The sequence below is a fragment of the Thalassophryne amazonica genome, chromosome 16, assembly GCF_902500255.1.
Source record: "Thalassophryne amazonica chromosome 16, fThaAma1.1, whole genome shotgun sequence".
NCBI classification, from domain to species: Eukaryota; Metazoa; Chordata; class Actinopteri; order Batrachoidiformes; family Batrachoididae; genus Thalassophryne; species Thalassophryne amazonica.
In genome coordinates, this window is record NC_047118.1 from 74,539,697 (window position 1) to 74,566,037 (window position 26,341).

A 26,341-nucleotide genomic window follows, 5' to 3' on the forward strand; every position below is an offset into this window, starting at 1 on the left:
TCGTTATCTTTGGCTGCTTTCAGTGATGCCGGTATTTGGTTAGACTCTTTCTCTCCGATTGTTCTGAGTTATTTTCATTAGTTACTTCCTCCAAACCATCAATATGTCTATTAGACCCCATTCCTACCAGGCTGCTCAAGGAAGCCCTACCATTAATTAATGCTTCGATCTTAAATATGATCAATCTATCTTTATTAGTTGGCTATGTACCACAGGCTTTTAAGGTGGCAGTAATTAAACCATTACTTAAAAGCCATCACTGACCCAGCTATCTTAGCTAATTATAGGCCAATCTCCAACCTTCCTTTTCTCTCAGAAATTCTTGAAAGGGTAGTTGTAAAACAGCTAACTGATCATCTGCAGAGGAATGGTCTATTTGAAGAGTTTCAGTCAGGTTTTAGAATTCATCATAGTACAGAAACAGCATTAGTGAAGGTTACAATTGATCTTCTTATGGCCTCAGACAGTGGACTCATCTCTGTGCTTGTTCTGTTAGACCTCAGTGCTGCTTTTGATACTGTTGACCATAAAATTTTATTACAGAGATTAGAGCATGCCATAGGTATTAAAGGCACTGCGCTGCGGTGGTTTGAATCATATTCATCTAATAGATTACAATTTGTTCATGTAAATGGGGAATCTTCTTCACAGACTAAGGTTAATTATGGAGTTCCACAAGGTTCTGTGCTAGGACCAATTTTATTCACTTTATACATGCTTCCCTTAGGCAGTATTATTAGACAGCATTGCTTAAATTTTCATTGTTACACAGATGATACCCAGCTTTATCTATCCATGAAGCCAGAGGGCACACACCGGTTAGCTAAACTGCAGGATTGTCTTACAGACATAAAGACATGGATGACCTCTAATTTCCTGCTTTTAAACTCAGATAAAACTGAAGTTATTTTACTTGGCCCCACAAATCTTAGAAACATGGTGTCTAACCAGATCCTTACTCTGGATGGCATTACCCTGACCTCTAGTAATACTGTGAGAAATCTTGGAGTCATTTTTGATCAGGATATGTCATTCAATGCGCATATTAAACAAATATGTAGGACTGCTTTTTTGCATTTGTGCAATATCTCTAAAATTAGAAAGATCTTGTCTCAGAGTGATGCTGAAAAACTAATTCATGCATTTATTTCCTCTAGGCAGGACTACTGTAATTCATTATTATGAGGTTGTCCTAAAAGTTCCCTGAAAAGCCTTCAGTTAATTCAAAATGCTGCAGCTAGAGTACTGACGGGGACTAGAAGGAGAGAGCATATCTCACCCATATTGGCCTCTCTTCATTGGCTTCCTGTTAATTCTAGAATAGAATTTAATATTCTTCTTCTTACTTATAAGGTTTTGAATAATCAGGTCCCATCTTATCTTAGGGAGCTCATAGTACCATAGCACCCCAATAGAGCGCTTCGCTCTCTGACTGCAGGCTTACTTGTAGTTCCTAGGGTTTGTAAGAGTAGAATGGGAGGCAGAGCCTTCAGCTTTCAGGCTCCTCTCCTCTGGAACCAGCTCCCAATTCGTATCAGGGAGACAGACACCCTCTCTACTTTTAAGATTAGGCTTAAAACTTTCCTTTTTGCTAAAGCTTATAGTTGGGGCTGGATCAGGTGACCCTGAACCATCCCTTAGTTATGCTGCTATAGACTTAGACTGCTGGGGGGTTCCCATGATGCACTGAGTGTTTCTTTCTCTTTTTGCTCTGTATGCACCACTTTGCATTTAATCATTAGTGATTGATCTCTGCTCCCCTCCACTGCATGTCTTTTTCCTGGTTCTCTCCCTCAGCCCCAACCAGTCCCAGCAGAAGACTGCCCCTCCCTGAGCCTGGTTCTGCTGGAGGTTTCTTCCTGTTAAATGGGAGTTTTTCTTTCCCAGTGTCGCCAAGTGCTTGCTCACAGGGTTCCTTTTGACCGTTGGGGTTTTTCCGTAATTATTGTATGGCTTTGCCTTACAATATAAAGCGCCTTGGGGCAACTGTTTATTGTGATTTGGCGCTATATAAATAAAATTGATTTGATTTGGTTTGTGGGATCTTGCAGACAACTGTCCAGTTCCTTGTTGTCACTTAAAATGGACTTATTTACCTTCAGATTAAAGATGACAGTCTGAACTGTAACCTCACAGCTCTTTAATTTAATTTAATCTTTATTTAACCAGGTTAGTCCCATTGAGATTGAGATCTCTTTTGCAAGGGAGACCTGGGCAATGATAAAGTTTTTAAATCACCTAACCTGCATGTCTTTAAATGTGGGAGGAAACCCACACAAACACAGGAAGAACATGCAAACTCCACACAGAAAAGCCACAGGTGGGAATTGATTCCATGACCTTCTTGCTTTGAGGCAACAGTGCTAACCACTAATCCACCATGCTGCTCTTCATGTGATCATAGCTTCTAGCCGGAGGATCAGCTCCTGCTGACGTCATAGATTATACGCTCAGCCCCTATAAAACAAAGACCATTGGTAATGTCACTCATAAACCACCTGCTTCTGCTCTGCAGAATCCAAATCCCAACCCCAATCCCAATTCCAACCAGGTGAGGAAGAACCACGCTTGTGAGGCTTGTGGAAAGGCCTTCAGAGACGTTTATCACCTCAACCGCCACCGGCTGTCACACTCGGATGAGAAGCCATACTCCTGCCCCATCTGCCAGCAGCGCTTCAAGAGGAAAGACCGAATGAGCTACCATGTGCGCTCTCACCAAGGTGGCGTGGAGAAACCATACGTCTGCCCTCACTGCGCCAAGGCCTTCTCTCGGTATGAACATGAGCCACACATTCAGCATATTTCATTATGAAACATAAACATTTTGTCTGCCACTGAGCAGAAACATGAATATTGAGTTCCATTCATACTTTGGTCTCTCCATCTGTTTTTTATTCCGTGTGTCAGTCCAGATCTTTTAGGATAAACTACAGTATAAACATCCAAATATCTATCCATTTTCTATACCAGCTTACTCCAGTTCAGGGTCACAGGGCGCTGGAGCCTATCCCAGCAGTAATAGGGCATGAGGCGGGATACAACTGGACACAGTTGCTGTATTTTATGGAGTATAAGACGCGCCTGTCAAAAAACACATTGTGAAGAGGGAGAAAAAAGTATATAAGTTGCACCTTTTTACTGTGTGTGTGTGTGTGTGTGTGTGTGTGTGGTGTGTGTGTGTGTGTGTGTGTGTGTGTGTGTGTGTGTGTGTGTGTGTGTGTGTGTGTGTGTGTGTGTGTGTGTAACTCACTTTGTAATGTAGCGTTCCCAGGGGGTGAGTTTAACAACAGACAGGAACTCAGTGTAGTACATGTTCACACCACAGCCTGTGCTGTTACTTAAAATGACTTTTGAATTAAAAAATAAACAAGATGGACAATTAAACCTCTTTTTGATGCAGTTTGAACAAAGGAAATCATGAAATGAATCCTGCGACTTATACTGCGGAAAATATAGTACATTAAATTTGTAATTGGTTTCAGTTTTGTACCAGTGTTTAAAAAGGTTTCTGTGCATGTTTTCTTGATTTATGGCTCTTGCACACAGCGGTAACCAGGACATAACCAGGACATCCTTCCCACTGTTGCCAAGTGCTTGCTCATAGGGGGTCGTTTTGACCGTTGGGGTTTTTCCGTAATTATTGTATGGCCTTGCCTTACAATATAAAGCGCTTTGGGGCAACTGTTTGTTGTGATTTGGCGCTATATAAATAAAATTGATTTGATTTGATAACTACAGCAGTGGTTCCCAGCGGGTTATCTTTGGTGGTGGGACGCGTACCTGTTGAAGAAACACTGATTTAAAAGAATTGTTTAACGGCGGGGAGATTAAAAATTAATTGAACATGATGTTCAGTGACGTCTTTCTGACATAAAATATGCAGAGGTGGTGATCTGAGATCTGATTAAATCCAAACAGTTTTGGATTATTTTGTGTGCAGATTAAAATTTTGAGCATAGTCCAGGAGAGAGATACAATATTGTATAATGTATGTTAATGTGCTTTTTTGTTTGTCCTTTTAGACCGGACCATCTCAACAGCCATGTTCGACAGGTGCACTCTACAGAAAGACCCTTCAAGTGCACGGTAATGACTTCAAACAACGTGAAAAATAATGAGGTTACAATGCAGACATTCTTCAATAAACCCAGATTTTCTCTCAGTGGCCTAAATTTTATGACTGTGTGTGTATATGTACATATATATATATATATATATATATATATATATATATATATACACTCAACAAAAATATAAACGCAACACTTTTGGTTTTGCTCCCATTTTGTATGAGATGAACTCAAAGATCTAAAACTTTTTCCACATCCACAATATCACCATTTCCCTCAAATATTGTTCACAAACCAGTCTAAATCTGTGATAGTGAGCACTTCTCCTTTGCTGAGATAATCCATCCCACCTCACAGGTGTGCCATATCAAGATGCTGATTAGACACCATGATTAGTGCACAGGTGTGCCTTAGACTGTCCACAATAAAAGGCCACTCTGAAAGGTGCAGTTTTGTTTCATGGGGGGGATACCAGTCAGTATCTGGTGTGACCACCATTTGCCTCATGCAGTGCAACACATCTCCTTTGCATCATCCGTGAAGAGAACACCTCTCCAACGTGCCAAACACCAGCGAATGTGAGCATTTTCCCACTCAAGTCGGTTACAACGACGAACTGGAGTCAGGTCGAGACCCCGATGAGGACGACGAGCATGCAGATGAGCTTCCCTGAGACGGTTTCTGACAGTTTGTGCAGAAATTCTTTGGTTATGCAAACCGATTGTTTCAGCAGCTGTCCGAGTGGCTGGTCTCAGACGATCTTGGAGGTGAACATGCTGGATGTGGAGGTCCTAGGCTGGTGTGGTTACACGTGGTCTGCGGTTGTGAGGCTGGTTGGATGTACTGCCAAATTCTCTGAAACGCCTTTGGAGACGGCTTATGGTAGAGAAATGAACATTCAATACACGAGCAACAGCTCTGGTTGACATTCCTGCTGTCAGCATGCCAATTGCACGCTCCCTCAAATCTTGCGACATCTGTGGCATTGTGCTGTGTGATAAAACTGCACCTTTCAGAGTGGCCTTTTATTGTGGGCAGTCTAAGGCACACCTGTGCACTAATCATGGTGTCTAATCAGCATCTTGGTATGGCACACCTGTGAGGTGGGATGGATTATCTCAGCAAAGGAGAAGTGCTCACTATCACAGATTTAGACTAGTTTGTGAACAATATTTGAGGGAAATGGTGATATTGTGTATGTGGAAAACGTTTTAGATCTTTGAGTTCATTTCATACAAAATGGGAGCAAAACCAAAAGTGTTGCATTTATATTTTTGTTGAGTGTATATATATATATATATATATATATATATATATATACACATACACAAGCATGTTGCCTGTGGGGATCCACGAGCTGTAGATTGGGTAGTGTTTATATAATAGGTAACTGATATTTTACACAATGTTTCTATAATGAATTGGAATTACTTGAGTCCAAAATTTTTTTGACCCTTAGACCTCAACAGTTTTTAGAAGAGAAACTCAACCCTTTTATTACCTGTTAATTATGTCATTTTTAAATTTTAATTTACTGTCGTAATGTATTTATAAATTGTTTAGGTTTTCGCTTCCTTGTGCCACCCATGTACATTGGGGTAAAAAAGTATTTAGTCAGTCCCCGATTGTGCAAGTTCTCCTACTTAGAAAGATGAGAGAGGTCTGTAATTTTCATCCTAAGTCATGGGTTAAAGTTCTCCATCACCACGACGGATTTCCGTCATTTGGAAAATTTAACTACACATACGCGCGCATACGTGGTGTCATGCGTGTTTTGTGGCCGAAATATAATACACTCACTGTCAAAGCAACATCCCATTCTGCGCTAATCAAAGCAGCAGCAACGTCAGCGTGGACTGCGGAGGAAGGGACTGTGTGAAATTTCACTCCTCTCCGCTGTTTTTACTGCTTGCCATGAGCCGTGGCCCTTCTCCTCCCTGTCTTCGTGGGAACATTGGCAGACCTTCCCCAAGTAGAGCAGGGTGTGGCTTTGCTTTGAACCAATGAAGCAATGATCCGAATCACTGCTTCGGTGGTTCATTGTTTTATTTCGCTTTAATCTTAATTTTGCCCGCTAAAACCCTAAAGAGCATATGTCTGTGAGTAATATTTACCTTTTTTATGTTCAACCGACCTGTTATTGTCTTCTGAAAGAGTTGATAGTCGTATTTTATAACTTAAAAACGGGGCCGATGCTATCGCGTTAGCATGTCTATGGCGATTTCAGTTTTAAAGTTAGCATTATCTCAGCACAGTTTGTGTGCATTTCTGTATAATTAATGGCTCAGCGTTTGTTGTCGTAAAGAGTCAAATGTGTTACGAATTGTAATATTTTTTATTTATATATTAATAATAATAATAATAATAATAGCAACAACAAAAGTAATACTGCTACAATACAATTTTAGAGAAACAGACAAAAAGAACCTGATAAAACACAACAGAAAAGGTAAAACCAACTAACAATGAACATAAATATAGAAATAAATGTTTCCTGTGAACATCTAGTGACTCTTAAACCTCCACTTCATCCCTGTTTAATGACAATTTGTTTCAGTCAAACCACATCTAAGCTGTGTTGTTACACAAGAAAAAAATAAAATGTAGTAAACTGCACATTTGTGTCTTTTTTTTCATGAAAATATCTTATTAAAGAGCACATATTACTCTTTAGTCAGGCATTTAAATGTGAATAAGCCAGTTTTGAGTTTCTCAGTGCGCATGTGTTTTCAAAACTGGTGACAGTGTTACTTTGTGCACAGCAGAACAACGTTGTCAGTTGCTTTAGGCCCTAATTTTGTATTTTATTGACTGTACAGTCAGCGACACAGCATTCTTTTGGTGCATTTACCGGATTAGAATTTTTACTTGACAGTTTGAAGTGAGTTTTCTTTGTTTCAGAGGGCTTTATATACAATAAAATTCACTAGAACATACCAAATTTGACTTGCTCTTTTAAAAAATATCTGGGGGAGTACCCCCAGACCCCCATAATCAATAATGTGTTTTTACTTCATAGTTTGAAATGACTTTTATTTGTTTCAGAGTGTTTCATACTCATTAAAATTCACCAGAATATACAAAATTTGACTTGCTCTTTTAAAAAATTTCTGGGGGAGTACCCCCAGACCCCCCATAATCAATAATGTGTTTTTACTTCACAGTTTGAAGTGACTTTTATTTGTTTCAGAGTGTTTCATATCCATGTTCCATTGTTCTCCTGGGGGATTTCAACGCCCACGTGGGCGGTGACAGTGAGACGTGGAGGGGGGTGATCGGGAAGCACGGCCTCCCCGATCTGAACCCGAGTGGTGTTCAGTTGTTGGACTTCTGTGCTAGTCACAGTTTGTCCATCACGAACACCATGTTCGAGCACAAGGGTGTCCATAAGTGCACGTGGCACCAGGACACCCTGAGCCGGAGGTCGATGATCGACTTTGTAGTCGTATCATCTGACCTTCGGCCACGTCTCTCGGACACTTGAGTAAAGAGAGGGGCAGAGCTGTCGACCGATCACCACCTGGTGGTGAGTTGGATCTGCTGGGAGGGGAGGAAGCCGGTCAGACCTGGCAGGCCCAAACCTATCGTGAGGGTCTGCTGGGAACGACTGGCGGAAGCCTCTGTCAGGGAGGTCTTCAACTCCCACCTCCGGGAGAGCTTCTGCCAGATCCCGGGGGAGCTTGGAGACATGGAGTCCGAGTGGACCATGTTCTCCACCTCCATTGCTGATGCAGCCGCTCGTAGCTGTGGTCGCAAGGTCTCTGGTGCCTGTCGCGGCGGCAATCCCCGAACCCGGTGGTGGACACCGGAAGTAAGGGATTCCGTCAAGCTGAAGAAGGAGTCCTACTTATCTTTGTTGGTAGGTGGGACTCCAGAGGCAGCTGACAGGTACCGGCAGGCCAAGCGTGCCGCAGCCCGTGTGGTCGCAGAGGCAAAAACTCAGGTCTGGGAGGAGTTCGGGGAGGCTATGGAGGAGGACTATCAGTCGGCCTCGAAGAGATTCTGGCAAACCGTCCGACGCCTCAGGAGGCGGAAGCAGCTCTCCACAGGCACTGTTTATGGTGCGGGTGGGGAGCTGTTGACTCTGACTGGGGATGTTGTTGGGCGGTGGAAGGAGTACTTCGAGGATCTCCTCCCATCGTCACGACTTCCGAAGAGGAGGCAGAGACTGGGGACCCAGAGGCGGACTCATCCATTACCCAGGCAGAAGTCACTAAGGTGGTTGGAAAGCTCCTCGGTGGCAAGGCTCCTGGGGTGGATGAAATCCGTCCTGAGTACCTTAAGTCTCTGGATGTTGTGGGACTGTCTTGGCTGACACGCCTCTGCAACATCGCGTGGCGATCGGGGACAGTGTCTCTGGATTGGCAGACCGGGGTGGTGGTCCCTCTGTTTAAGAAGGGGGACCGGAGGGTGTGTTCCAACTATAGGGGGATCACACTCCTCAGCCTCCCCGGTAAGGACTATTCTAGAGTACTGGAGAGGAGAATTCGACCGATGGTCGAACCTCGGATTCAGGAGTAGCAGTGTGGTTTTCGTCCTGGTCGCAGCACACTGGACCAGCTCTACACGCTCCATCGGGTGCTCGAGGGTTCATGGGAGTTCGCCCAACCAGTCCACATGTGTTTTGTGGATCTGGAGAAGGCGTTCAACCGTGTCCCTCGGGGCACCCTGTGGGGAGTGCTCCGGGAGTACGGGGTCCGGGGTCCTTTGCTAAGGGCTATCCGGTCCCTGTACGACCGCAGCAGAAGCTTGGTTCGCATTGCCGGTAGTAAGTCAAACCTGTTTCCAGTGCACATTGGCCTCCGCCAGGGCTGCCCTTTGTCACAGGTTCTGTTCATTATTTTTATGGACAGACGTTCTAGGCGCAGCCAGGGTGTAGAGGGGGTCTGGTTTGGGAACCACAGAATCTCGTCTCTGCTGTTTGCGGACGATGTGGTTCTGTTGGCTTCGTCAAATCAGGACCTTCAGCGTGCACTGGGGCGAATCTGCCGAGTGCAGCCGAGTGTGAGGCGTCTGGGATGAAAATCAGCACCTCCAAATCCGAGGCCATGGTTCTCGACCGGAAAAAGGTGCTTTGCCCTCTTCAGTTTGGTGGAGTGTCCTTGCCTCAAGTGGAGGAGTTTAAGTATCTCGGGGTCTTATTCACGAGTGAGGGACAGATGGAGCGTGAGATCGATAGACGGATCGGTGCAGCGTCTGCAGTGATGCGGTCGCTGTATCGGACCGTCATGGTGAAGAGAGAGCTGAGTAGGGGGGCAAAGCTCTCAATTTACCGATCGAGCTACGTTCCGATCCTCACCTATGGTCATGAGATTTGGCTCATGACCGAAAGAACGAGATCGCGGGTAGAAGCGGCCGAGATGAGTTTCCTCCGCAGGGTGGCTGGGCACTCCCTTAGAGATAGGGTGAGGAGCTAGGTCACTCGGGAGGAGCTCGGAGTCGCGTCGCTGCTCCTCCACATCGAAAGGAGTCATTTGAGGTGGCTCGGGCATCTTTTCCGGATGCCACCTGGACGCCTCGCTGGAGAGGTGTTCCGGGCACGTCCCATTGGGAGGAGGCCCCGGGGAAGACCCAGGACATGCTGGAAGGATTACATCTCTTGGCCGGCTTGGGAACGCCTTGGGGTTCCCCCGGAGGAGCTGGGGGAGGTGTGTGTGGATCGGGAGGTCTGGGCGGCTTTGCTTGAGCTGCTGCCCCCGCGACCCGACACTGGATAAAGCGGAAGAAAATGGATGGATGGATGGATGTTTCATACTCATTAAAATTCACCAGAATATACAAAATTTGACTTGCTCTTTTAAAAGGTTTCTGGGGGAGCACCCCCAGACCCCCCATAATCAATAATGTGTTTTTACTTCACAGTTTGAAGTGACTTTTATTTGTTTCAGAGTGTTTCATACTCATTAAAAGTCACCAGAATATACAAAATTTGACTTGCAGTTTTAAAAAATTTCTGGCAGGCACCCCCAGACCCCCCATATTGTGTTTTTACTTCACAGTTTGAAGTGAGTTTTCTTTGTTTCAGAGGGCTTCATACCCATTAAAATTCACCAGAACACACAAAATTTGACTTGGCCTTTTAAAAATGTTCTGGCAGGCACCCCCAGAATCAAGACTACACCCTGTCCCCACCACCCTTTTATGTACCTTTATGTTCAGGTTTTGCATTTTATGCTTTGTCTCTCTCTCTCTCTCCTTAGAGGCTATTTAGAATAGATTTGTTTACTGTATAATGTGTTTATTGTATTTATTGAGGAAAAAAAAAAAGAGTATGTGCCCCCACTACACCACATTTTAGGGAACTGCTGGCATTGATTTTTGCCAGGAAAAATTTCAGTCATGAAAATTTATTGCTTTAACCCATGACATCCTAGGATTTTGCCAACATAAATGTCACACTGGACTGCTCCGCACACACACACAGGGTTTTTATTTTATTACTTTTTTTAAACTGGGATTTTACACCTTTGTTCTTAAAATAATCGTTATGACCAGACAAGTAATGTGACCTGGCTACAGCTACCACCCTGAGATTGCCATCATACATTTTTGTGTAGGCCATGATACACTGGATTCTAAGTATTAATGTAGATAAAATAAATCAATCAATCAATATTTATTAAATATTAATTATTTCATTATATATATATATATATATATATATTTATTAAGTATTAAATATTAATTATTTCATTTATTTGTGTGTATATCCTAGGATTTTGCCAACATAAACATAACACTGGACTGCTCCACACACAGGGTTTTTATTTTATTACTTTTTTAAAACTGGGATTTTACACCTTTGTTCTTAAAATAAATCCTGTCTGTACAACTGCTCTTTAGAAAAAAAAAAATCTCCATTCACATGTAAAGTAACAGGTGCATGGAGAGCGGACAGGTGCATGGAGAATGGGCAAACCATGGTCGTGCCATCCTGTTCCAGTGTGCACCGGCCTGTTACAAGCCTAACAGGAAGCCAGCACACTCCGGCTGTCTCCAGTTTTCCACACGGATGGCCCTGGTATTTGTGTTCAGTGCCAGTGCTTCAGGGAACAGAGCCTGCTCTGGAGTGGCACAGCACCATGAAAGAAATGCAGCAGACCTGGGGGGTCGGTTTAATCTTTATCAGTGTGTATACACGCCAGAATTATATACCCGAGTGAACCACACTATTCTCCTTTTCTTGAACAGTCACAGCACACTTCTGGCAGTGGTGTGTTTCTGTCTGTATGTCTGTCTGACTGACTGACTGACTGGATCGATGGAGGGATCTGGCCTCAGTTATTCTGGGCCCCCCGCAACAGAATGTACATACTACTAAAAAAAAGTGGATCGGGAATGTAAACAACTTATCCGTGACTTTTCGCCTCTGGAAGGTTTTGCTGTTATCTATATTATGATAGCCAAGTGGCCTCTGTGTGCGTGCGTGTGTGTGTATGGCTTTGATCATACAGAAACCGGGGAGAGCTGGTATTTGCCGTTTGGTATGCGTATGTATTTTGGGTCAAGGATGAAAGCTGAGAAAGTGGTATGTTGATAGGACTAATATTTTTGGATAAACAACAGATATTAGCTAACGTTGCTAATTACATTCTGGACTAACACACCATTCCAGCAGGGGGGCGGCAAATCACCTCTATATTAAAAACATGTGTGCGTGATTTTATTTAGTAAGGTCAATGTAAGTACATATATTGTAGATACGTTAGAAGAAAGTGAAAACACTTATTTCCAGTGTGGTCCATTTAAAAATCAAATGATAAAATAGAAGTAATGATAAAATAAAATAAGAATAATACTGATAATGATGATAATAGTCTGTATATGATAACAGGAACCTGAATAATTTGTAAATACATTAAGAATTAACATAAAATCACATAATTAACAGGAAATAAAAGGGTTAGGGTTATACAAGCGTTGCTTAATTTATTACCACCCTTGAAAAATGTCAGCTACCTATTTTATAAACACTACTCAATCTAGAGCAATATATATATATAGTTTATATTAACTTTTAAAATAATGCTTCTGGCTCCAGCATGCGTTTTCAGGTTTGGTTTATTCCCATTTCTGAAGAAAGCATGGGCCCTTCTGCAAAGCAAACTGCAGAAAAATGGGCTGCAGATACAAATCCATTTTGTAGCTGTTCTCTGCACACATTTTAGTCCATGGGCCAAGCAGGTTTTTGGTACCACATAAGGTGACTAAACAACACTTAGAATCCAGCCTCAGTGTATCATGGCCTACACAAAAATGTATGATGGCAATCTCAGGGTGGTAGCTGTAGCCAGGTAGGGGTCAGTGAAGAATTACACATAGGTCAAACTTTAAAAATGCTCCAATCATGTTGAAAACTAAATTGCATTACTTGTCTGGTCATAATGATTCCAAAAAGGTATAGTTTGGACTATCTGTGATGGAATGTTTTGGAGTTATGGTGTAAAAACTGCAAAAATTGTGACAATCAATCAATCAATCAATTTTTTTTTTTAATATAGCGCCAAATCACAACAAACAGTTGCCCCAAGGCGCTTTATATTGAAAGGCAAGGCCATACAATAATTATGTAAAACCCCAACGGTCAAAACGACCCCCTGTGAGCAAGCACTTGGCTACAGTGGGAAGGAAAAACTCCCTTTTAACAGGAAGAAACCTCCAGCAGAACCAGGCTCAGGGAGGGGCAGTCTTCTGCTGTGACTGGTTGGGGCTGAGGGAGAGAACCAGGAAAAAGACATGCTGTGGAGGGGAGCAGAGATCGATCACTAATGATTAAATGCAGAGTGGTGCATACAGAGCAAAAAGAGAAAGAAACAGTGCATCATGGGAACCCCACAGCAGTCTACGTCTATAGCAGCATAACTAAGGGATGGTTCAGGGTCACCTGATCCAGCCCTAACTATAAGCTTTAGCAAAAAGGAAAGTTTTAAGCCTAATCTTAAAAGTAGAGAGGGTGTCTGTCTCCCTGATCTGAATTGGGAGCTGGTTCCACAGGAGAGGAGCCTGAAAGCTGAAGGCTCTGCCTCCCATTCTACTCTTACAAACCCTAGGAACTACAAGTAAGCCTGCAGTCTGAGAGCGAAGCGCTCTATTGGGGTGATATGTTACTACGAGGTCCCTAAGATAAGATGGGACCTGATTATTCAAAACCTTATAAGTAAGAAGAAGAATTTTAAATTCTATTCTAGAATTAACAGGAAGCCAATGAAGAGAGGCCAATATGGGTGAGATATGCTCTCTCCTTCTAGTCCCCGTTAGTACTCTAGCTGCAGCATTTTGAATGAACTGAAGGCTCTTTAGGGAACTTTTAGGACAACCTGATAATAATGAATTACAATAGTCCAGCCTAGAGGAAATAAATGCATGAATTAGTTTTTCAGCATCACTCTGAGACAAGACCTTTCTAATTTTAGAGATATTGCGTAAATGCAAAAAAGCAGTCCTACATATTTGTTTAATATGCGCTTTGAATGACATATCCTGATCAAAAATGACTCCGAGATTTCTCACAGTATTACTAGAGGTCAGGGTAATGCCATCCAGAGTAAGGATCTGGTTAGACACCATGTTTCTAAGATTTGTGGGGCCAAGTACAATAACTTCAGTTTTATCTGAGTTTAAAAGCAGGAAATTAGAGGTCATCCATGTCTTTATGTCAGACAATCCTGCAGTTTAGCTAATTGGTGTGTGTCCTCTGGCTTCATGGATAGATAAAGCTGGGTATCATCTGCGTAACAATGAAAATTTAAGCAATACCGTCTAATAATACTGCCTAAGGGAAGCATGTATAAAGTGAGTAAAATTGGTCCTAGCACAGAACCTTGTGGAACTCCATAATTAACTTTAGTCTGTGAAGAAGATTCCCCATTTACATGAACAAATTGTAATCTATTAGACAAATATGATTCAAACCACCGCAGCGCAGTGCCTTTAATACCTATGGCATGCTCTAATCTCTGTAATAAAATTTTATGGTCAACAGTATCAAAAGCAGCACTGAGGTCTAACAGAACAAGCACAGAGATGAGTCCACTGTCCGAGGCCATAAGAAGATCATTTGTAACCTTCACTAATGCTGTTTCTGTACTATGATGAATTCTAAAACCTGACTGAAACTCTTCAAATAGATCATTCCTCTGCAGATGATCAGTTAGCTGTTTTACAACTACCCTTTCAAGAATTTTTGAGAGAAAAGGAAGGTTGGAGATTGGCCTATAATTAGCTAAGATAGCTGGGTCAAGTGATGGCTTTTTAAGTAATGGTTTAATTACTGCCACCTTAAAAGCCTGTGGTACATAGCCAACTAACAAAGATAGATTGATCATATTTAAGATCGAAGCATTAAATAATGGTAGGGCTTCCTTGAGCAGCCTGGTAGGAATGGGGTCTAATAAACATGTTGATGGTTTGGATGAAGTAACTAATGAAAATAACTCAGACAGAACAATCGGAGAGAAAGAGTCTAACCAAATACCGGCATCACTGAAAGCAGCCAAAGATAACGATACGTCTTTGGGATGGTTATGAGTAATTTTTTCTCTAATAGTTAAAATTTTGTTAGCAAAGAAAGTCATGAAGTCATTACTAGTTAAAGTTAATGGAATACTCAGCTCAATAGAGCTCTGACTCTTTGTCAGCCTGGCTACAGTGCTGAAAAGAAACCTGGGGTTGTTCTTATTTTCTTCAATTAGTGATGAGTAGAAAGATGTCCTAGCTTTACGGAGGGCTTTTTTATAGAGCAACAGACTCTTTTTCCAGGCTAAGTGAAGATCTTCTAAATTAGTGAGACGCCATTTCCTCTCCAACTTACGGGTTATCTGTTTTAAGCTACGAGTTTGTGAGTTATACCACGGAGTCAGGCACTTCTGATTTAAAGCTCTCTTTTTCAGAGGAGCTACAGCATCCAAAGTTGTCTTCAATGAGGATGTAAAACTATTGACGAGATACTCTATCTCACTTACAGAGTTTAGGTAGCTACTCTGCACTGTGTTGGTATATGGCATTAGAGAACATAAAGAAGGAATCATATCCTTAAACCTAGTTACAGCGCTTTCTGAAAGACTTCTAGTGTAATGAAACTTATTCCCCACTGCTGGGTAGTCCATCAGAGTAAATGTAAATGTTATTAAGAAATGATCAGACAGAAGGGAGTTTTCAGGGAATACTGTTAAGTCTTCTATTTCCATACCATAAGTCAGAACAAGATCTAAGATATGATTAAAGTGGTGGGTGGACTCATTTACATTTTGAGCAAAGCCAATCGAGTCTAATAATAGATTAAATGCAGTGTTGAGGCTGTCATTCTCAGCATCTGTGTGGATGTTAAAATCGCCCACTATAATTATCTTATCTGAGCTAAGCACTAAGTCAGACAAAAGGTCTGAAAATTCACAGAGAAACTCACAGTAACGACCAGGTGGACGATAGATAATAACAAATAAAACTGGTTTTTGGGACTTCCAATTTGGATGGACAAGACTAAGAGTCAAGCTTTCAAATGAATTAAAGCTCTGTTTGGGTTTTTGATTAATTAATAAGCTGGAATGGAAGATTGCTGCTAATCCTCCGCCTCGGCCCGTGCTACGAGCATTCTGACAGTTAGTGTGACTCGGGGGTGTTGACTCATTAAACTAACATATTCATCCTGCTGTAACCAGGTTTCTGTAAGGCAGAATAAATCAATATGTTGATCAATTATTATATCATTTACCAACAGGGACTTAGAAGAGAGAGACCTAATGTTTAATAGACCACATTTAACTGTTTTAGTCTGTGGTGCAGTTGAAGGTGCTATATTATTTTTTCTTTTTGAATTTTTATGCTTAAATAGATTTTTGCTGGTTATTGGTGGTCTGGGAGCAGACACCGTCTCTACGGGGATGGGGTAATGAGGGGATGGCAGGGGGAGAGAAGCTGCAGAGAGGTGTGTAAGACTACAACTCTGCTTCCTGGTCCCAACCCTGGATAGTCACGGTTTGGAGGATTTAAGAAAATTGGCCAGATTTCTAGAAATGAGAGCTGCTCCATCCAAAGTGGGATGGATGCCGTCTCTCCTAACAAGACCAGGTTTTCCCCAGAAGCTTTGCCAATTATCTATGAAGCCCACCTCATTTTTTGGACACCACTCAGACAGCCAGCAATTCAAGGAAAACATGCGGCTAAACATGTCACTCCCGGTCTGATTGGGGAGGGGCCCAGAGAAAACTACAGAGTCCGACATTGTTTTTGCAAAGTTACACACCGATTCAATGTTAATTTTAGTGACCTCCGATTGGCGTAACCGGGTGTCATTACTGCCGACGTGAATTACAATCTTACCAAATTTACGCTTAGCCTTAGCCAGCAGTTTCAAATTTCCTTCAATGTCGCCTGCTCTGGCCCCCGGAAGACAATAGACTATGGTTGCTGGTGTCGCTAACTTCACATTTCTCAAAACAGAGTCGCCAATAACCAGAGTTTGATCCTCGGCGGGTGTGTCGTTGAGTGGGGAAAAACGGTTCGAAATGTGAACGGGTTGGCGGTGTACACGGGGCTTCTGTTTAGAACTACGCTTCCTCCTCACAGTCACCCAGTCGGCCTGCTTTCCTGGCTGCTCGGGATCTGCCAGAGGGGAACTAACGGCGGCTAAGTTACCTTGGTCCGCACCGACTACAGGGGCCTGGCTAGCTGTAGAATTTTCCACGGTGCGGAGCCGAGTCTCCAGTTCACCCAGCCTGGCCTCCAAAGCTATGAATAAGCTACACTTATTACTGACACAGGTCAGTTTCAGTTTTTACAGGTGTCAAAAGTTAAAGTTGCTCCAATTTCAGTACAGAATGATGCAAATTATTGGTTGAAATAAAAGGATTAATAAATGGAATAGTTTTGACTGTGTTGAATGTTTGGTCTCCAAGGTAAAGGTCAAACAAGGTCAACATCTATTGGATTCTATGACGTGACATATGTTACCCTGTAACATGATAACTAAGCATGACAGATGGTGCAAACTATTCCTTATTAGAACCCTATTAACCCAAACAATAATTTGCATCATTTGTTTTACTGAATTTTAGCAACTTTAACTTTTGACCCCTGTACAAGCTGAAATTGACCTTTGTCACCATTTTTGCTGTTTTTCCCCATAACCCCAGAACATTCCATCATAGATAGTACAAGCTATACTTTTTTCGAATTGTTATGATCAGACAAATAATATGATATAGCTTTCAACGTGATTGGAGCATTTTAAAATTTTGACCTCTATGTTATTCTTCATTGACCCCTACCTGGCTACAGCTACCACCCTGGGATGGCTATCATACATTTTTGTGTAGGCCATGGTACACTGAGGCTGGATTCTAAGTGTCGTTTAGTCACCTTCAGTGGTACCGATTAGGTCAAAATTGATGACTTGCTCATGGACTATTTATGCTATGTTCTGTAATTTTGGGTTATTGGGAAAGCTGCAAATGCTGACATTCTAGCTGCTGTCTCTCTAATTTGAGCACTCAGTCATAGCGCACCTATGAGGCATATTTCCACACTGAGCTATTTCCATTTATTTTATTTATATAGCGTCAAATCATGTCAAAGCTGCCTCAAGGCACTTCACATGAGTAAGGTCTAATCTTACCAACCCCTAGAGGAAGCAGTGGTAAAGAAAAACTCCCCCTGATGATATTAAGGAAGAAACTTCCAGCAGACCAGACTCAAAGGGGTGACCCACTGCTTAGGCCATTCTAACAGTTACAAGGTTTTTACAGAGTTTTACCGAACTGATGAACTACAACTTTGCTTCTCAATCTCAGCTGCAGTGTTTGTGCTTTCAAGCAGGAAGCACAGCTGACCCGTCCTGGAGTGATGTTACATGTGCACTCTTCTTCAAGCGGGATGTGTTGCTGGCAGAATTTTGCACAGGAAATTGTAAATCTTACAAAACTGACAAATTGTCCATTTATAGTGTGTGTTGATGTATTAGTTTGGACTTAGTCCATTATGTATTTAAAACGTAAAAAAAAAACATGTCAGTTGCACTTTAGTGTTGCAATGTTTTCCACAGACGTGCACTTCTGCTTTTGCCACACGGGATCGTCTGCGCGCCCACCTGATCCGGCACGAGGAGAAGGTTCCGTGTCACATCTGTGGGAAGCTGCTCTCTGCTGCTTACATCACTGACCACATGAGAGTCCACAACCAATCACAGCACCACGCGTGCCACCTCTGCAACCGCAGTAAGTAGTCATCAGTAGACAGCTTGTTGTGAAATGATTTCAGGACGTTTACGTACTTGTACTCGTGTACTTCTCTGTTTCACAGGCTTCACTACACTTACGTACTTGCGTGTTCACGCCCAAAAGCACCACGGGCAGGAGTGGAAGGAGAGCGGCGGGGCACGAGGGGGCTTTGGAGGAACCGGCGCCGGCGGGGTGCTGCTCTGCCAACTGTGCGGTGTGCAGTGCAAAACAGCCACACAGCTGCAGGGTCACATGGGCACACATGCCAATCAGGTTGAACCCAGCGCTGACCCAACGAGCGCGGGCCCCGTGGACACCACCAGTGTGGCTGTCACTGTGTCCAGTGCCACCACGGTCGGATTGCTGGTTACTGACTGCTCGGGAATCGCCCCCCAATCCCACAGCTAGCACGCTGTGAGGGGGCGGGGCTGGGGTGGTTAAAAGGGGTGGGGCAAAAGACGACACATGTAGAGAGGATTTAAAGTGCAGCAGTGTGTCCAGGTAAGTGTGACGCTTTAGTGATTTCACATAGAACAGCGTTCCTCAAACCTTTTCAGACCAACGACCACTTAAACAATTTAAAAAAAAAACAGTCTCACAGACCAACTGTCTCCCCAAATGTCCCAAAACAATAGGTCTGATTACTACTCCAGCGGCACGGCGGCTTAGTGGTTACAAATCAATTCGATTCTGATTCTTAAAATTCAGAATCGATTATTTCAATTCGATTCGATCTGATCTGATATCGATTTGGGTTAGTGTTATTAAAACCGCTTTTGAGCTGTTACCTAATTGTCTAGTTATGCAACATATTAATACGATATAATATTATTATAATATTATAAAATATTAACAACAATAATATATAAATATTCTAAATATAATAATATTATATTGACATTTGACAGCAAATTAATGAAGTATTGTAGTTAATAATGATAGCTATAAGACTGATGGCACAGACCAATCCCCCTCCCAGAATGATAGAGCAGTATTTTTATTTTACAAACATGCTGAAGGACATCCAAAAGAGAGCACCACAGGCAGGGATGGGTATTGATAAGATTTTATCGATATCTATGTCATTATCGAATCTGCTTATCAATCTGATTCCTTATCGATACCTCTTGTGAATTTTCTGTGTACTAAAAGTAGGCTTTACAGGTTTCCTATGTCAACATTTTAGTGAGTCTTAAAGTAAATAAATACGAAATTGGTCACTGGATCCTTGATCTCTGGACATAAATAAAAATATACTCAACAAAAATATAAACGCAACACTTTTGGTTTTGCTCCCATTTTGTATGAGATGAACTCAAAAATCTAAAACTTTTTCCACGTACACAATATCACCATTTCCCTCAAATATTGTTCACAAACCAGTCGAAATCTGTGATAGTGAGCACTTCTCCTTTGCTGAGATAATCCATCCCACCTCACAAGTGTGCCATATCAAGATGCTGATTAGACACCATGATTAGTGCACAGGTGTGCCTTAGACTGCCCACAATAAAAGGCCACTCTGAAAGGTACAGTTTTGTTTTACTCGGGGGGAATACCAGTCAGTATCTGGTGTGACCACCATATGACTCATGCAGTGCAACACATCTCCTTCGCATCATCTGTGAAGAGAACACCTCTCCAACGTGCCAAATGCCAGCGAATGTGAGCATTTGCCCACTCAAGTCGGTTACGACGACGAACTGGAGTCAGGTCGAGACCCCGATGAGGACGACGAGCATGCAGATGAGCTTCCCTGAGACGGTTTCTGACAGTTTGTGCAGAAATTCTTTGGTTATGCAAACCGATTGTTTCAGCAGCTGTCCGAGTGGCTGGTCTCAGACGATCTTGGAGGTGAACATGCTGGATGTGGAGGTCCTGGGCTGGTGTGGTTACACGTGGTCTGCGGTTGTGAAGCTGGTTGGATGTACTGCCAAATTCTCTGAAACGCCTTTGGAGATGGCTTATGGTAGAGAAATGAACATTCAATACACGAGCAACAGCTCTGGTTGACATTCCTGCTGTCAGCATGCCAATTGCACGCTCCCTCAAATCTTGCGACATCTGTGGCATTGTGCTGTGTGATAAAACTGCTTCTTTCAGAGTGGCCTTTTATTGTGGACAGTCTAAGGCACACCTGTGCACTAATCATGGTGTCTAATCAGCATCTTGATATGGCACACCTGTGAGGTGGGATGGATTATCTCAGCAAAGGAGAAGTGCTCACTATCACAGATTTAGACTGGTTTGTGAACAATATTTGAGGGAAATGGTGATATTGTGTATGTGGAAAAAGTTTTAGATCTTTGAGTTCATCTCATACAAAATGGGAGCAAAACCAAAAGTGTTGCGTTTATATTTTTGTTGAGTATAAATTAAAATTTGTAGTTTTTGTCAAAAGCATTTCCTTTCAGACATTTTGGCATGAATGTCTCTCCATACCTCTGAGCTGAGCTCAGTCGACTGCTGCACGTCAGCGCAGGACGTCTCTTTTGGGAGGAAAAAATGTTTTAATTGATTGCAGTTTGTTTGTATCACAACATTTGGAAAGAGGTGTCTTTTGATTTAAACGGTGTTTCCCTTTGAATTTATTAATTCCGACTGGACTCTATTGTTCTACCTTGACTCGGCAGAGAGCCGCGCAGTGTTTGGGGCTGTGTGAACAGAACGGAGGATGACTCTCGTTTCTTTCTCGTAACAAGACAGGAGTCCCAGTTAGTGACTTTCATCCCTGAATATGTCAATCGTGAGTCACTTTTGTAGGGGATTAAAGTGGTGAAAAACAAAAAAGATGAAAATTACCCCCCAACACCACCCACACGAAAATGTTTGTATTCTATAAGCTCTGAAATGCAGTCTGGGACTATTCCAGACAATAAACTGCAGTGAGTGCAGCATCCATTTTGGTGAGGGAAACAAACCAAACTTTCCTTATTCAAATTCATTCCAGTAGTATTCTGCTCTTACTAGGATGCAGCGGTTTTCTAGCTTGGCAGATAGTTCTGGAGGAAATCACTGAAGAAATTAACACATTGAAAATACGGTTTGACAAATTGTCATTAAACTTAAATAAAACAGGGATGGAGTGGAGGTGTAAGAGTCACTAGGTGGTCACAGGAAACAGTTATTTCTATATTTCTAAAATTGTATTGTAGCATTATTAGTTATTATTATTACTATTATTATTGTTGTTGCTATTATTATTATTAATAATAATATCTAAACAACAATAAATTTAAATAATATTACAGTTTGGAATACATTTGAGTCTTCTACGACAACAAACGCTGAGCCATGAATTATTATACAGAAAACAAATGCACACAAACGTGCAGATATGCAAACAGCTTAATGCTAACTTTAACATTGAAAATGCCATAGACATGCTAACGCGTTAGCATTGGTCCCGTTTTTAAGTTATAAAATATACCTGTCAACTCTTTCAGAAGACCATAACAGGTCAGTTTAACATAAAAAAGGTAAATATTACTCACAGACATATGCTCTTTAGGGTTTTAGCTGGGACAAATTAAGAAATTAAGATAAAGCGAAATAAAACCAACAAACCAGCGGATCGGATCAATGCTTCATTGCCTCAAGCTTCAAAGAAGAGCCGCGCTACAGAAACGGTTGATTATAGACAAGGGTTATGTAATCAACATAGAGACATGATCATTTTCCCGACAAACACCCCCAAAAACAACGGCTACTCTAAAGGACCGATAAGGGAACCATTAAGCAAAATGACTATTGATGTCAGTGAATCGAATAATTTCTTAACGATACCCGAAGAGAACCGGTTCTCGATACTCAACCCTAACCGGAGGTGCCTGGTTCATTGGCCCTGACACAGGTACATTTCTACAGGCTTCCATGTTTTGGCCTGACACCTTGTTTCTTTTGGCTTTAAAGTAAGGCTGTAACAAAGATTAAAAAACAAAACTATGGCTTTACTTCACAAAATGTGTCCCTCAAAATGCAGGCAATAGTGTTTCAGGGAGTTCTAAATTTAAAAATTTTCTGGGGGCAAATGGTCCCGGTCTCCCCTACAGCGCTGGTTGTGCAGCACACAGCACCAGAACTTCTCTAACAGCCACGTGGACCGACTTTTCAGTCAGTCTGCACGGCTGTGGGAAAAGACTGACTGGTGGAAAAGACTGATTGAAAAGTCAGTCCACACCAGGGAACCTTTGCACGCTGTCCCACAGAAATGGCACGTTATGAGGAATGAAAGAAGAAAAAAAAACCGAAACAGCACGTTATGAGGAATGAAAGAAGAAAAAAAAACTGTGTGAATTAAATAGTGGACAACTGGACTAAGTGGGTTTAGAAAATAGATGGATGGATGATTACTAGCTTCACCAAACACACTATTCAAATTCATTTTTTTATTTACATATGAATTCATATACAAATAATGAATGTTTATGAGTTCAATGGTATGAATATTTAATTCGGTGAAAGTTGGAACGTACCATTCAACTCGGCTTTGCCTCGTTGAATGGTACGTTCCAGCTTTCACCTTATGAAATATTCGTTCCATTGAAAGAATGTAAAAACATTCATTATGTGTTTTATATCACGGCTAAAATAGATACTTGTCATTTGATTTTTTTTATTAATTTATAAACAACAGAAAAGGGACTTACATTTTGGTGTTCCACTGTAACGTGTAGTCCAGTGATGCTGTGCACTGACTTCGGACTTCCACAAAAAAAAAGACTTTGTGTAGTTCCTCAGTCCAGCCACAAATCACATCAGCGTTTCATGTGAACAGGTCTTCATGCATCCAGGCGGATTTTGTGTGTATGTGTGTATGTTACAAGCAGCGTCCGTTAGCTCAATCAAATCATCGTGTTTTTGTCCCCCGCGCATGCGGGTGCACACACACGCAACCGGCTCGGTCGACTGTGTACGTCCTCGGTGCAGCGGGAAAAAAAAAGTCACGTCAGAAATGAGTCCAGCTTTTTTTTTTCTCTTCCTGCTAACAGCCTCCGGACAACACAGTGGATTTGTTTTGTGTGTGCGTGTGCACGAGCATGTGTGGGTGCACACATAATCGTGCACATGTGCATGCGCAATCACGTGTGCGCGCGTGGACGAGGACGTGCGTGTGTGCAGAGTGCAATAGTACCAAACGTATGGAACAAAATTTGCACTCTAAATGAAACCAAGCTGCACTCTAAATGCAATGCAACACAAATGGGATGAATTAATCCATGTCATGTGACATACAAAGCACCAATCAAATGACAAGGTTCCACTCATGTTTGAATGTTTTTGTTTTCTCAGGTTATTCATGGACGCATGCAGAATCCGCCATGGATGTCATCTTTGATCTTTATGTTGCCGTGACGACTGCATTCTGTTCTTGGACCTTTTCGTGTTTTCTCTGAAACTCTGCTCCACCCGCTAATCTGCTGCTAACAGTCAGGCAGCATCTTTGGCACATGCACAAACTGAGCGTGCACACGCATACAGGCAAACGTCTGCTTACCTCTTCATGTGTACTTTTTCTTCATATGGCTTAGCAGGTAAATATTTGTATTGGTTGAATTCTCCGCTGACTTGCACATCCCCCGTCATGATTTTGTAAAGCTGTTGTTTTTTTGTTTTTGTTTTTTGTGTTTTTTGTTTTTTTATTGTTTATATGAACTTGTTTTTGTTGTTTATAATGAGGAAGTTTATCCCACGTATGCTAAGTTGGATTATCTTTTTGTCCGTTATTTATAATAAGTCGGTGTTCACTTTGCTTTCGTTACTCAGTGTACTTAAGAGCAGGAAAACCTGACAACGTGAAAATACCTTTTAGAAGGGCCATTTCTTGCGCGTACGTATGTGCACACTTTTATATATGGCCAATAAAAGAAGACTAGTAAGTCTTTGTGTATATTCTCCATGAACATTGAATGTATATAATTTATTTGCTTCTGATGATCTTTCTTACTCTGGATGCTGATTTTAATCCTTAAAGATAAATTGCCATGTAATTTGTAGCTATTTTCTGTGGCTGTGCATATTGATTGTACCTAATGCATCGTGCATAGCGCCTTGTTAATCCCGTATTAAAAGGCAGTAAAACGCATGTTTGGCTTCAAGTTAAGACGATCTCCAGTGTTTGAATGATTATGGAAAACTTTTTTTCTTTGCACACCTGTGTTCTAAACGTGTGGGCTTACATTTCTATTAAAACTATTTTAAAGTGCAAAAATCTCCAAATTATTTAACAGAAGTTAAATGGCTGTTGTTTGATTGCTTTGTTGTTTATGCCAGTTGTTATTTATGGAATTACAAAATAATCAAATGGTATTATACACACTCTAGTACCACAACTTGATGTAAAATGGATTGAAAATACTGTTTGCAAATTCGAACATACCTCTATGAATGTATGACTGCTGTGATATCATCAGGCATGTTTTCTCTTGTTACCTTATTCAGTGTCGTAATCATTTGCTACAAGTTCAAATTGAAAATAATAAGACGGTCAAAGCCAGTAAGAGCATAGATTACACAGGTTCGTGAAGTTTGTTTCATTCCTAAAAACAAACACTGACACCTTCATTTATGTCTGTCATGTTAATGAGTCAGTACCATACAGGGCATCCGGAAAGTATTCACAGTACTCAATGTTTTCCACATTTTGTTATGTTACAGCCTTATTCAAAAATGGAGATTAATTTTTTTTCCCCCTCAGAATTATACTTGCAACACCCCTTAACAACAACGTGAAATTTTTTTTTGTTTTTTTCTTTAAATTTATTAAAAATAAAAAACTAAGAAATCACATGTACATAAGTAGTCACACCTTTTGCTCAATACTTTGTTGATGCACATTTGGCAGCAATTACAGCCTCAGGTCTTCTTGAATATGACGCCACAAGCTTGGTGCACCTATCTTTGGGCAGCGTCGGTGCACAGCCATTTTCAGATCTCTCCAGAGATGTTCAATCTGATTCAGGTCTGGGCTCTGGCTGGGTCACTCAAGGACATTCACCGAGTTGTCCTGAAGGCACTCCTTTGATATCTTGGTTGTGTGCTTAGAGTCATTGTTCTGCTGAAAATGAACAGTTGCCCCAGTCTGAGGTCAAGAGCATTCTGGAGCTGGTTTTCATCCAGGATGTCTCTGTACATTGCTGCATTCATCTTTCCCTCAATCCTGACTAGTCTCCCAGTTCGTGCAGCTGAAAAAACAGCCCCACAGCATGATGCTGCCACCACCATGCTTCACTGTAGGGATGGTGCCTGGATTCTTCCAAACATGGCGCCTGGCATTCACGCCAACCTTTGTCTCATCAGACCTGAGATTTTTGTTTCTCATGGCCTGAGAGTCCTTCAAGTGTCTTTTGGCAAACTCCAGGTGGGCTGCCATGTGACTTTTACTAAGGAGTGACTTCCGTCTGGCAATTCTACCATACAGCCCTGACTGGTAGCTTGCTCCAGAGATGGTTGTTCCACTGGAAGGTTCTCCTCTCTCCAGAGAGTAATGTTGGAGCTCTGACAGAATGACCATTGGGTTCTTGGTCACCTTCCTGACTAAGGCCCTTCCGTTCGCTCAGTTTAGACGGGCGGCCAGCTCTAGAAAGAGTCCTGGTGGATCCAAACTTTTTCCATTTATGGATGATGGAGGCCACTGTGCTCACTGGGACCTTCAAAGCACCAGAAATGTTTCTGTACCCTTCTCCAGACTTGTGCCTCAAGACAATCCTGTCTCGGAGATCTGCAGACTATTCCTTTGACTTCATGCTTGATTTGTGCTCTGACATGCACTGTCAGCTGTGGGACTTTCTATGTAGACAGGTGTGTGTCTTTCCAAATCATGTCCAATCAACTGAATTTACCCCAGGTGGACTCCAATTCAGCTGTAGAACCATGTCAAGGATGATCAATGGAAACAGAATGCACCTGAGCTCAATTTTGAGCTTCGTGGCAAAGGCTGTGAATACTTACGTACATGTGATTTCTTAGTTGTTTTTTTTTTTTTTTTATATATATATATAAATTTCCAAAAATCTAAAAAAAAAAAAAAAATCTTTTTTCACATTGACATGGGGTGTT

The 26,341-nt window shown here is 41.9% G+C and overlaps 1 protein-coding gene across 1 annotated transcript in view; it reads left to right on the forward strand.

The window, feature by feature from the left end:
- Nucleotides 1–24,488, forward strand: part of LOC117528066 (myc-associated zinc finger protein) — a 37,633-nt gene extending 13,145 nt beyond the window's left edge. Inside the window, exons 4-8 of the mRNA XM_034190592.1 lie at nucleotides 2,516–2,772; nucleotides 4,023–4,086; nucleotides 18,109–18,280; nucleotides 18,366–18,784; nucleotides 23,576–24,488. Of these exons, the coding sequence (XP_034046483.1) occupies nucleotides 2,516–2,772; nucleotides 4,023–4,086; nucleotides 18,109–18,280; nucleotides 18,366–18,691 (819 nt within the window). The 3' untranslated portion in view covers nucleotides 18,692–18,784; nucleotides 23,576–24,488. The remainder of the gene's footprint in view (nucleotides 1–2,515; nucleotides 2,773–4,022; nucleotides 4,087–18,108; nucleotides 18,281–18,365; nucleotides 18,785–23,575) is intronic.
- Nucleotides 24,489–26,341: the final 1,853 nt, after the last annotated feature.